The sequence below is a fragment of the Lepisosteus platostomus genome, chromosome 14 (assembly GCF_059453375.1).
Source record: "Lepisosteus platostomus isolate fLepPlt1 chromosome 14, fLepPlt1.hap1, whole genome shotgun sequence".
Lineage (NCBI taxonomy): Eukaryota > Metazoa > Chordata > Actinopteri > Semionotiformes > Lepisosteidae > Lepisosteus > Lepisosteus platostomus.
In genome coordinates, this window is record NC_142624.1 from 27,107,604 (window position 1) to 27,120,136 (window position 12,533).

A 12,533-nucleotide genomic window follows, 5' to 3' on the forward strand; every position below is an offset into this window, starting at 1 on the left:
CACATCCGTTTCCCTTTGCTAATAATAAAATCTTTATTCTGTAAGTAGTTAACATTTTTCTATGTTAATAGAGAGTGGAATACAATTTGAGGGAAAATATATTTTTTGGTATTTGGTATTAGCATATTAATGATACACCTGCTGGAAATGAATTTTAACGTTTTCCCAAACAAGCTACATGATGGACTATGCTTGGTAAAAAATAAAAAATGCACGTGTGCATTATTTTTCATTGCTATTGGCACTTTAGCAATAATATCATGCAATTTATGTTTTTAAGTAAAATAGTTGTTATATTAGCATATATACAGTATGGCAGTATTTTTAAAATATCTTTGAAACAACATTGCAACAATATTTACATTATAGTGCAAACAAATACTTGAGAGATGAGATTTCAATGGGAAGAGGAGAGACTTTAATTCTTGGATAATTTCAAGACCTGAAATATGTACTGATAGCAGTATAAAGTATAAGTATTAAAGCAACATTTCCTGATGAAATGATGGGGGTGTTCTCTTACTGCAGCATGGAAGATTAAATATATTTTAGGACAGCAACAATGTAGCCAAAGTGGCTGTCTTTCCAAATCTACAAATAGTAAGCATTATCTTTAGTCTATATAGGATATCTACAGTAAAATGTACCATTAAGTAAAAAAAGAACAATAGGCAAACATGAAATATATTTTTCAGGAAAATTAATCCTAGTTGCAGATCCAGTCCAGTGCCACTCAGCCTTAACAAACATGCTTTGTTCTATTTTTCTCACTACAATCTTATACAATTGTCTACCACCCTGATTCAGTAGCACATGGAAAAAAATGGGAGTGTGTAATGTGGATTTTTAAGGATAATAAGATGTGCTAATGTGATGTCAAGAATGGTCCAAGTTCATATAGTTCATATGCTTGAAGGTGGAGATACAGGACAGGCATTTAGAGTGCTACTTTTAATTTGTCTTCAGCAATGAATTCAATAAAAATCTAGATCTTTTCTAAATCTAGCAATAGCAATTTTTCAGTTTGAAAACATTTAGCAGCGTTAACTTGCCAGTTTTCATTAGATACCTGAGCCATATGAGAATAGACAAGCACAAGCAGTTCATTATACTTCTGACGATTGGTTAAAATTTAACGTTGGCAATTCTTCAACATATGTAGATGGAAAATGGCCTTTCTTCCCTCTTAAAGAGCCATACCACCAACCACTGTCATCCTTTTGGTGTATGTTTAGTACATCACCTGTTGGAAAAACAATGTGTGAGAGCATCAGCTAAATAGATTTAAATACCCATCAATTTAAATGTTGATATTAGTGATATCACAGCACACAATTTAGATAGTTAATGGCATTGTAATACTACAAAAATAAATCTAAAGTGATCTAGAAGTTTTTAAAGCTTGAAGTTGCCTCATTAACAGTACTTTTAGTGTTTTTTTTCCAGTAATTGCTTACCTTCCTGTATGGTTAATTCATCAGCTATGTCGGTCTTAAAATCATAAAGAGCCCTGCATTTGCCGATAGTGGCAAACTCCATACCTAATATGAAGTGGAAAAAGAACAGAACAGTTTAATAAGATTTCTAAGTCTTTGACTTCGAAAATGTGTGTTTTTGAAGAGTTCAGCATTTGCAAAAAATACATGACATGTCACACTATGAGACAGCACACATTCCCTTACGCCAGTCTTTTAAATAAATAAATAAACGTAAACCAGTTTCAGCCGTTTTATCCCTGGAGGATCAGGATGAGCCTGAACCTACCATGGCAGATACAGGGCACCACTTCCCACTGGAGCAAACCAATGTGAAAATGGGTAGAATATGTACATTGCATAGGGACTGAATGACATTCAAAGAAAAAAAATTCTGAGCAAATAAGCCTTTATTAGCTTTTTTAGTGTTACTGATTACACTTATGTTTCTGATTTTCTTTCAAATTCTTGAAATGTGGTTTTGAAAAATTAAAACTTACAGTATATCCCCACAAGAGCTTACTGCACAAATAAAATTGATTCACTGGCTCTGGAGTCCACAGCTGTGACTACTGCAGCTTATTGGCTTTGAATACGAGCCCTTTCTCTTATTTACCTAACCTTGCTGGTTGTGTAAGCATTTTTTAGAGATCACTCTGCAACAGGGGTTTTGTATGTACAAATAAGTACAGGCTGGACGATTGTACTATGGTAGCTGATCTGTTAGAGAGCATGTTTGATGTTTCATGAGAATGTGTCTATCATTGTTTACAGTATATATCACAGGTGACCAAACCTGGTCCCAGCGAGCCACAATCCAACAGATTTTATAGGTCACCCTCAACTCCTAAAGTTATGATCAGTTTCACAACTTAAGTAAGGAACGCCTAATTGTCATCCTTGAGGGCCACATGGCACTGGGCATGTTGCAAAACTGAAAAATGTTCCAGTTCTTAGGGATCTAATGATATGGAAAGATGTGCTTCTAAGAAACCCAAGTTTCTCCTGTCCTGCAGATTCTTTCATTTAAGGCTGTTGTTATGGAAGCCTATTTAACCTGTGTAAGTAGGAAACTGGGAAATAAATCTGAAATGATTCACACAAGCACATTTTTCCATATTTTGTATCTTAGATTTTATGGACCACAAACTATTTTACTTAAATTAAGTTCCCTCTGATGCAGCTGAATTTGCCTTTGAAGTTTAAATTCTCAGACATTTTTTGTTGATGAAATAGTTGTTTAACTGTTTGTGGCTTGCTAAGAACCCAAAGAACAATTAGATCTCAGTGAATCACAAGTTCTTATACTGGGGCTCTTACACTCTTCCTACAAAGCTGAGTTGATCTAATGATCAGATGAATTGAACGATCCACCTGCTTTGAGTGATCTAAACAAAATTGACCTTGTGTACACATCTTCCATGTAGCACCAAGTGTCAAACTGGAGCTGCATTGATACCCAAATGTTTCTGTTCAAGGACGGTGGCACGAAAAGGGACAACATAGTGTTTTAGCACACAACCAAATCAAAAGCCCTTTTTTTTTGTTTCGCAGATACAGCTTTATTTTGTCTTGAACCTGACTTCACCTGCAACCAAGTTTTAGACTTACATAATGGTGCTGCACACAATGATTTATCATTGACAAGCCTTGTCACAAAGGAAATGCATACCTAGAGTTCTTAACTGAGGTACTAAAGAAGGTTCTGATAAATGACTTACCCTTATCGATTTCCTCTTCATCGTCAAAATCCGACAGGTACCCGTTATGTGCATCATCATCTACTGCTGTTGAAGTTGCAGTGAGGGCACAGGCTATACCACTGTTGCTATTTCTTGACACAGATGGGATAGCCGAGTCATTTTGCTCCTCATCATTGTGAATGACTGAGAATCTCATGGACAGCCTCGATCTGTAAGGTGTCTTTTTGATCTTGACTGGACGGGGTATTTGTACAATGCTGTGGTGATAGTCCTTCGAAAAAATGAATTTCTATAATTCAGTGAGCTGCTGTTGCATTTTATCTGTGTTGTCCACTTTAAACATATTTACCAAGTCATGGTAAATTTGTCTTTTAAAACTGTACTGTTCTGTCCAATGGTTTGTGTTCCTTAAATCACACGCCTTTTGAATGTGCTATCCCTGTTCGTTAAAATTGTACTGTGACAGACAGGTGGCTCTCACATTGATATCTGGTGTATTGGCTTCTGCTGCACACTGATTCACTGACTTGAGAATTCAAGCACATGTTTCATGCTCTTTGGTTGGGCAATTATTCAATAAATGAAGTTTCTATGATTTGCGGTCGTTTGAAGGTCTGTTACTTCCAAGAGAAATTACATTTTCAAGACTTTTTTGATCAAATCTACAGTTTAATGACCTTGGTTTATATCCAACTTTATATACTCCACCAGCTATTAGGGCTATTAAAGCGATCACTACATCAAGGAGATTGTGTAGATTATAATCTCCTCGGACATGGTGTTTAATGTTTCTGAACCCATTTTCACACATGAATAGATCACTAGGCATACTTTTATCCTACACGGTCTGTTATCCTTAACATGGTGATTACTTGAATGTTCCCAACACCTGCTGAAAGTATATTACAATGTCATGACAGCTCTTTTATTTAATATGATCCTAAGAATCAGTTTCAAGCAGATGTATTCTTCACTAGCCTATTCTGCAGTCTAGTATTTTGTGTTTAATGGGTAGATGGTGGTTGCTGAACAAACCTACAAAGAGAAGTCAGTTTTAGTACCATTTAGACAATGTTTCAATAACTTTGCATGCAGTCTTACCTTGTCTTTCCATTTGGTGATGCTGTCACTAAATTGATGTGTAGGTTTTGGTTTCCCTTGTAGTTCTGCCATAGTTGTAGAAAGTTTAAAATATGTAGCTTCCAAAAGGTTCAGTTTCAGTGTTGTCTGTGGACAATTTCAAAAATATATATTTTTAAATAACAGAATCGTTCTGAAAATCATTCTGAATATGTTTCACTGATTTAAACGATTGTTAATATTTTCCCCGTGGACTGATATATGGCTGGGAACTGAAATTTAATTTTCAAAATGAACAGTGAAGCATTAACCAGAGGATAGAGGATAACCAGAAGCTGATATCCTTCAAAAAAGCTTGATTCATACAAAAAAAGCTGGATAAGGTTCTCAGATAAATTGGTTTCTAACTACCAAACTAGCTACAGTACATGGGCTGAATGGCCTTTGTAACTTGTCTCAAAACTATTCTTTTGTTCTTAATATGCTTTGCTCATGATGTCTAATTGCCTTGACGATCATTAAACACTGCTAGCTTACCTCATCAAGCAACTGTTCAGTCTCTTCTAGATTTTTTTTGTTTGAAAAGGCTGGATTTTCATTGTAGGTCTTCATCATTTTCTCCAAACCTGTTAGATGTTTAAAAGGAAAAATAAATAAATCAAATGATTTCAGAATAAATCTTCCTTGTTGTAGGCGTATGGTCCGTAGCTATAGTATGTAGTCACTTGGCATCCTTGTTGTAAGTTATTGCAGTAGTCTATCAGTGGCTTATTATGCTACATAACAGGTAAGCTCTTAACGTGACAAAGTTCAAAGTTCATTTGCTGGAAAGGAACAGGTAAAGGTTTATTCCATGCTGAAAGGAAAAAAAAAGAAACCCTACGTTTCAGCTGCGGAGCCTTTTTCAGGTGTGTGTATCCAGAAGCTTGCGTCTCTTTTCTTTTCCTTTCAGCATGGAATAAACTTTAAATAAACATAAAATAAACACGACTACATACTGTAGCAGATGAACTACATGACTCTTAACACCTTTTTTGCATAAGCCATCAATACTAGAAGTGTGTGCACAATGTGTAATAATATAATGTATTCTTACTACAGTACTATTGGATCTGTGCCTCTAGTTGAGATAATATTTAACATTGGATTTCAATGGTCATTTTAATTACAGTTGCCCCTTTGTAAGTCATTCCCACTACAGATTCAATGTGTCTTTCAATAATGCGGACCTTCCCGGTCTTTTCTGGTCTTTGTGATGTTATCCTGCAGCCGCTGGAGTTTCACCTTCAGGGAGGCTTTTCTCCTGTCTTTGGTCATTGTAGTTTTGTTGTCCTCTTCCTGTATTGTGCAAAAACATGTTGCCACAAATTTAATTTAAGCTTGATTAACCAGCGTTTTCACAGCTCCCCCCTTTTGCTCATATCTTGACTTCCTAATTTAAGTGAACACACCCAGTAATACTGCCAGATCCGCCTAATATCAAGTACTGTAACTTGAAATAAATAGGGAAATGAATCAGCTGTAAGTAACTGGGAAATAATAATATAACCAGTACTGGTTCATAGGTATTTACATTGGTTAAATAAAACAACTGGAAGCTGTTCGTGTAGTAAAACCGTTATATAACATACAGTATAAGACAACAGTGGAAAAATTCAAATTTGATCCGGTGTGATTCATGAGATAATTTGCTGCTTAGATAAAACATGCATCATTATCACAGCGGCTTTAACTTTTAAGACACCCCTGCTTCCAAGTAACAATTGACGCCTGGATTGCTGCCAGCACAGACTCTGCTCGGGGGGTGCAGTGCGTTTTGCCTGCTGTCACAAGCCCCTTCAGAAGAAGCAAAAGAAAGCAGCTTGAGACCTGAGGAGATGGGAGTGAATTCCAACAGGCAGCAGGGGTAATCGCTTTGAGTTAACTTTCAAAATCACTTCCTTTAAGTTAATGAGCTGCCTGTGTGAGTCATGGCTTCTCCTGATTTCCAGGAATTCTTTGGTGTATTTTCTAAACCTACCACAAGAGTGTACTTATCAGAACTAGTGAAAGGCATTTGGGATAGATATTCTGTGTTCCATTGCAATCACACGGATAGCAAGAATCAATCTGAATCTTTCACAAGGTAACACTCACAAAATAATCTGCAAGAAGAAACTCGGCTTTGTTGTCTTCTGAGGTTACGGTCGTCTCTTCCACTAAGGTCCGTATGTCCTTTTCCACATTGACATTCTTAATGGCTTGGCCAATCTGTTTTTGGCACTGTGAGAAAACAAATATAAGCACTCATCAGCACTCTGTAATTTATTCCACCTATTGCTTTCTTGATCATTAAAACTATGCAGTGCAAATATAGTCCAAAGCAAGTACAAATAATTTGCTTCCCTGTTTTATTTATTCCTGGCTAGTTCGGACGTTGATGATGACAATTAGAATAGTGTATACATCTACAACTATATACAACATTTTAGAAGACACAGACTGTTAATACTCTTTTTGTGAAACAAGATGTAGTGTGTGTTTTTAAGATGCCAAAAAGGATGTCTATCATCTTACAATGATGAGAGTCTTCCCAAAACTGGAGATGTGCTCGTTGTACTTATTCAGAATTTCACATAATATTTCAATGCGCTGTTTTTCCAGCTCCTGGATGCTCTGCATGAAAGATGAAAGAGATTTTTATTGTCTGAATATGAAATAAAGAATGTCTCAGGCTTATTCTCCAAGGACACCATTATCTTTTACACAGGAACTATTTCTGCAAAGCCCTTCAGCCAGAGCAGGCAGTGCCTTAATTGCAGTACAATCTGTCTACACTCAGTGATAGTGGTGGAGAATTTAATAGCTGGGTTAAACTGGGACAAGGATAAGTGGCACAACATGATGTCATCTGTTACGTGGATTGTGAGTGCAAAGAGAGGAAAAAGAATAAATGAGATGAGAGAAATCACAAGAAATGTCATTTGGAAACTCTTATTTTTTTGCATGATAAAACTTTTAAAATTTCTATATGTTGTAATTAGCGAACAGCAATAACCTGGTAGCAGTTCTTCAGAGTTGTCTCCCATTTTATTCGGTGTTCGTGACCAGCCATACTGATGCGATAGTATTCCTCATCTGTTCTTGCCAGGACTTCAGCAGATTTTGTCAGTCTGTTAAGCATCTTGAGGACAAATAAAACAGAAGGTTGCATAATGCATAATGTACTGTATTACCTGTTTCAAATTACTGTTAGGAGAAAACAAGGCAATGAAATCTCATTGAAAAATATTATTGTGGTTACACGTAACGGTTACAAATGACAAATTTCTACTGGTGGAGATTACTGGCTTTTACTAGAATTTCATATTTAATAACAATAAAGCACACACTCATTAGAAGGATCTTAAGACAATTACCTTCTGCTTTTCTTTTTCAGTGGACAAATGCTTGTTGCTTTCCACAAAATTGAAGAGGGCTTCATGTTCCTTTGTTAACCCAAATAACTTCTTTTTTATCTGCATGGAAAATATATTTTAACATATACTGTACAGTATGAGAGGTTTTCAAGCATGTAGCTGAATTCCTGTTCCAAGGTCAGTTCCAGCTTACCCACATACTGTAAACACATGTACCCATCAGTAACCTCAATCTGACAATTGTGTTCTTAATATGGTAGCACACGCCAGATAATTGCATTAAGTATGCAGGCTTAGTAAGAGATTTAAGGAAGTAAATGTTTATAAATGTATGCAATTTATGATTTTTCTTTCTCTTGTTGTATCTGCCTCTTTTAAAAAAAAACTGTCTTTTTTTAGAAAATAATCCTAACAAGAAGGGCTGGTTTGGCAAAAAACTTGACTTTGACTTGAAATATTTCAGCTTAACTAAATGGTCCAAAGATTATTTTTGAAAACAAAAATCATTATGTTTTATATTGAGGAATATAATATTAAGGGGTTAATGATTTAATTATTATGATTAGCTTGATCACAAATGCTTGATAGTTACAGGATCATGATAAAACTGATCAGATAAAGGGACTTTTATGTTGACTAAAATATTTTCAAAATATGATGTTACTAATGCTAATTTATGTTAATAATTATTTTGTATGTAAACTAACAATGAAGCTTGGGAAATGCATGTAACATCTACACATCTTACTTGTCTTTAGTGAATATTCTAAAATAAAAGGATATTATATTCATATGTCCATATTCATATGTCCATATTCAATATTTTGACTCATTGCATTGACAATCACAAAACAAAGAAAAAAAACCTACCTTGATTTGCTCATTCCAGTTGGCTAGTACATACTTTCCCATCTTTTCAACGGCATTATCTAACTACAAAAAACATTTGATTTATTTTAGAATTTAGTAGAATGCAAGAGCTAAGCCTAAAACTAGTCCCCCTTTAGTTACAAGTCACACACAGGTTTGGGTGCTATTACTATCTGCTGTACAATACAGTATCTGCTGTTATCAATTAGAAACTGCATTAATGCATTAATATTGTTGTTACTCAATTTTTTGTCTGATGGTTTTATCCAAAGCAACGTATTATTCTAAAACCCTGCTCACTACTCCCCCCTGCTTCTGTGTTATACTTTCTGTCATGATCTACAGGTGATGAAGTCATTTTCAATACAGGAAAGTAAACTGACAGGATTTATTTCACTTTTTATGGGGAAGCCAGTCAAAATACATACAGGCTTTTTCTTTTTTGTGTGATCGTCAAGAACTTGTCGAATTTTCTGAATGGCTTCCTGCTGAAAAGCGTTTCCCAGTGTTCTACGGACAAGAATATGGTTAATGGCAAGCCCACACGGCCAATTCTACAGAAGAATCAATTCTGAAGAAAAAGCCGGGGTGAGAATTCAATCCTTACCTGTGTATATCAGCTGTAGAACACATTTCATCCGAGACATGACTCCAAGCAATGTAAGTAGAGCTTAAACAAAAAAAAAATCAATACCACCTGTGTTCTGTCAAAAATTCAATGGTTGCGCTTCACTGCACCCATAGAGAATGAGTTCTTCAGTGTAACATTTGGAAATGTGGAATTTGCGATTCAAAACTGCCATATTATTTCAAATGGTATGCATTATATCAGTAAGTGCAAAAGCATTTTCTGTCCCCAAATCTCTATATTCTGTATGGTCTATATTCTGGATCAGAGTGGCATTTTTATTGAGAATATAACAGAAACATATTATATAAAAAGTGTATCATAGTTATCCACAAATATTCATCCTTTCTTGATTTAAGTCTGGAAAAAGTTCCTTGAATGTACAGTAACTAATCAATAACAGGGAATCTTATATCCATTTAAAATTATTTGCAGCTTTCACTCATTAACTGACTTGCATTTCTTCATTTTACACTCTCAAATTTGTGGTCATTTTTGAAATATTGTCCAGTTGAGAGAAAGAGAACGGGATTGTAAATACAGAAGAAAAAGGAGGAATGTGTATCGCTGTTGAGATCCATTATGGCCGAGGTCAAGATACTTACTTCTTAGTCATGCCACTTGATGCTTTGGTTAGCTTGTTAGCCAGTTTCTGCAGTCCTTTTGCATAACTGATCTCAAGGTCAGCTCTTGAAGCAAAAAGATTACAGTAATCATTATGTGGTTTTAGCACAACATACTGTAGGTCTCTATGTTCTTAATTACAGCAATGGCTTTTGAACTGGACGAGAGACAGATTCTGTTTTATGCAAGTAGCAATTTCTGACAAATAGCAGCCTTCATGTAGAGCTTAGAAGACATTCACTTTTCAATATACTGTACCTCAATACAGAAATAGAGAAACTGGTGAGAATCCAACTAAACCTTTGTTCTCTATTTATTCAGCATGGAAAATATTTAGAATACATTAGGGTACAAAGAAGTTCTGATTACTAGAACTCTCATTCTTATTTGTAATAATTCCTCTGTATAGATGCTATTTTTTAAATTGTGTTATACTGTATAAACAAGTCCAGATTTTTTCCACCAGCATTAAGGTAAGTATAAAAATATCAAAATAGATCTTAATCAGTGACAAATGTTTCTTAGATCTATGGAACTATACCTGTAAAATGCCAGAATTTATTTCTCATCAAACACTGGGTAATTTGTAATGGATACTGACACAAATAATGGACGATGTAAATACAATTTTACATATGGTAAGGCAACAGAAAGGTTACTAATTTGTCATTTAGGTTTTAAGACTGAGGTTAAGAAAGGCTGCAAAGCTAAAGAAATATTTCCTTAATCTGAAACCAATGCTCTGTGAAGGACTTTCTAATTAAAGATGTGCAGTTTCACCCCATGACTGAGCAAACAAACACAGAAGTGCATTGTAATTTCTGTGGTTCTTGTGGTCACGCTTTGAAACATGCTTTATTTTTGCCCCGATTTTGCTCTTGCTTTACAAACAGTGAAGGTCATGGCACATTGTTTTTCATTTGTCCTGTATCCTTATCACTTTTTCCACCTAAGGCAAGCACCCTTCCGACTGAAGAAAAATCACGTTGTTGCTAAGCACCAACCTTTTTTTGTTCCCTTATAAAATCATTTGGAAATCCTTTATCCATGCCTTATCCTCTCCTATCAGCTGGTTTGATGTTCACAGTGTCTGAAGGTCTGTTAAACACTGTGACAGAGGGGGCTGTGCTTTATTCAAGGCAGATACCCCCCTGTGACACTTGTCTGCAGTCCTTGACAACTCGAGTGCCTGCAGTTAGTTCCCCTCTACATATTCACTGACATTGTTAGACTGTGAAAAAATAACTGCAGTGGTTATTAAAATTTAATTAGGGATATTCAGTTTGCTTCTTGGCTTTTGCTTGTTTTCATGAGGTAATTTAAAGCCTTATAAAATGTCTGACATACTGTATCCTAGACATCATCTTGGAAATGAAATTTGTATTTAAAGAAAGCATTCGGTCTAACCAAAAACATTTCTATTATGCTTATTATCATTTTTTTGATTGACACTGAATCTCTTCCATTAAAAAGTCAGTTTAATTCAACCTTTGATTACAAAGGCTAATTGGGGCCAGTGCTTGTTTATTTTGCATGTTAAAAATGAAAAATCTGTGAAGAGTTAAATTGCATTCATTTCAGGCTATTCTTGTTATGCATAAACTGAAGGCTTTAAGGACTGGAACTAAACATGGTTAATATATATTTTAAGCTATCAAAGAACATCCTAGAAATAACACAGGTGTTGTGTATAGCATTTGAGGACATTGATATGATACAGGTGTGACTAGATAGATAATACTTTATTAATCCAGTAGGGAAATTGATGACTACATAATATTTTTGTAAATTGTGATATTACACATTTTTTTAGATTTTGCAGTGTATTACCATTACACACTGTTTTTCACAGAGTAAACATACTGTAGTGTTTAGTTCGAAAGGAAGTGGGAAAACATACATACACAAGTTACCTTTGTTGAAAGGCCGTCATGAGTTCCTTGCAGTAATGTTCTCCATTTTTTGAAAATTTCTTCAGATCCTGATACAGCAGGTTGTACTAGAACATACATGCAAACCACACTGTAAAGTCTCAACCCGATCCGCTTTTTTTTAGGGGGGGTGCTTAAAGTATATTAAAATCCATGTCCAGTTTTGAACTAAAACTAGTACAATAAGTTCAAGGTTAAAAGTTGTTTGCTGCATGTATTTAAATTGCAACATCTGCCCTTCTGACAAAAATCTCTAGTTATTCTCAACTATGATACATAATAGGAGAGTTCTGTTTTAAGGTATTAAATAATTCCATTTTCAACAAACTGAACTGTGGCTCACTACGAAAATGATTTTAACCTTTACTTACGGTACAGCCGCTCACAGGATCCTTCATTTTGTTTTCCTTAGGCTCGAATTATTGACTTTGCACTCCAGACTTTTGCATTTATTGACTCTGCACTTCAAACTTTGGCCATGAAAAATCACTCACTGGGTAATCATCTGGGCTTGCTGGGCCAATAAAAAAAAACCTCTTTGGCAAATTCCATCTTTGGATTGTTAAAGATAGCCTACATGGCTCTCTAATCCTTCTTTCGGTTTGGTCGAAAGAGAAAGAAAAAAGCAAAACATCTTTAAACCATTCTTTTTCTTAATGTTAAAAAAACCTAAACCTTGCAAATCGAGTCACTTGCTTACCGTGGTTTAGGTTAGGTAGAGTATTTACGACTATAGTGTTTAATTAACTGTGGTTGTGAATTTCAAATATTTTAAAGGCTAACAAAAAAAGCACTGAAACACATTTAAAATGTTACCTGTGTCA

The 12,533-nt window shown here is 35.2% G+C and overlaps 1 protein-coding gene across 6 annotated transcripts; it reads right to left on the bottom strand.

Annotated features, from left to right (window-relative positions):
• Positions 1–8: 8 nt before the first annotated feature.
• nostrin (nitric oxide synthase trafficking) lies at positions 9–12,447 on the bottom strand. 6 transcript variants are annotated; one of them, XM_088605394.1, is made up of 16 exons: positions 12,081–12,438; positions 11,692–11,777; positions 9,760–9,843; positions 9,134–9,196; positions 8,955–9,036; positions 8,527–8,589; positions 7,657–7,755; positions 7,296–7,421; positions 6,815–6,913; positions 6,395–6,520; positions 5,488–5,596; positions 4,796–4,884; positions 4,280–4,405; positions 3,197–3,467; positions 1,458–1,541; positions 9–1,243 (listed from the first exon to the last, which is right to left on the bottom strand). In XM_088605394.1, the coding sequence occupies exons 1-16, from the start codon at positions 12,105–12,107 to the stop codon at positions 1,107–1,109; spliced, it is 1,671 nt and encodes a 556-aa protein (XP_088461520.1). In that variant the 5' UTR covers positions 12,108–12,438; the 3' UTR covers positions 9–1,106. The 6 variants fall into 6 exon arrangements, with proteins under 6 accessions (XP_088461520.1, XP_088461522.1, XP_088461525.1 ...); XM_088605396.1 differs by having other exon boundaries at positions 3,197–3,449; positions 12,081–12,417; XM_088605399.1 differs by having other exon boundaries at positions 11,683–11,777; positions 12,081–12,120.
• Between the last annotated feature and the right edge of the window lie 86 nt (positions 12,448–12,533).

What these genes read in the sequence shown, in the direction of transcription:
- nostrin (XM_088605394.1), bottom strand. Translation starts at nt 12,107, where the DNA reads ATGAAGGATCCTGTGAGCGGCTGTACC. An exon ending in ATCCTGTGAGCGGCTGTACC is followed by an intron (nt 11,778 to 12,080) that starts GTAAGTAAAGGT and finishes TGTATGTTCTAG; the next exon opens with TACAACCTGCTGTATCAGGA. An exon ending in TGAATTAACCATACAGGAAG is followed by an intron (nt 1,244 to 1,457) that starts GTAAGCAATTAC and finishes TTTTTCCAACAG; the next exon opens with GTGATGTACTAAACATACAC.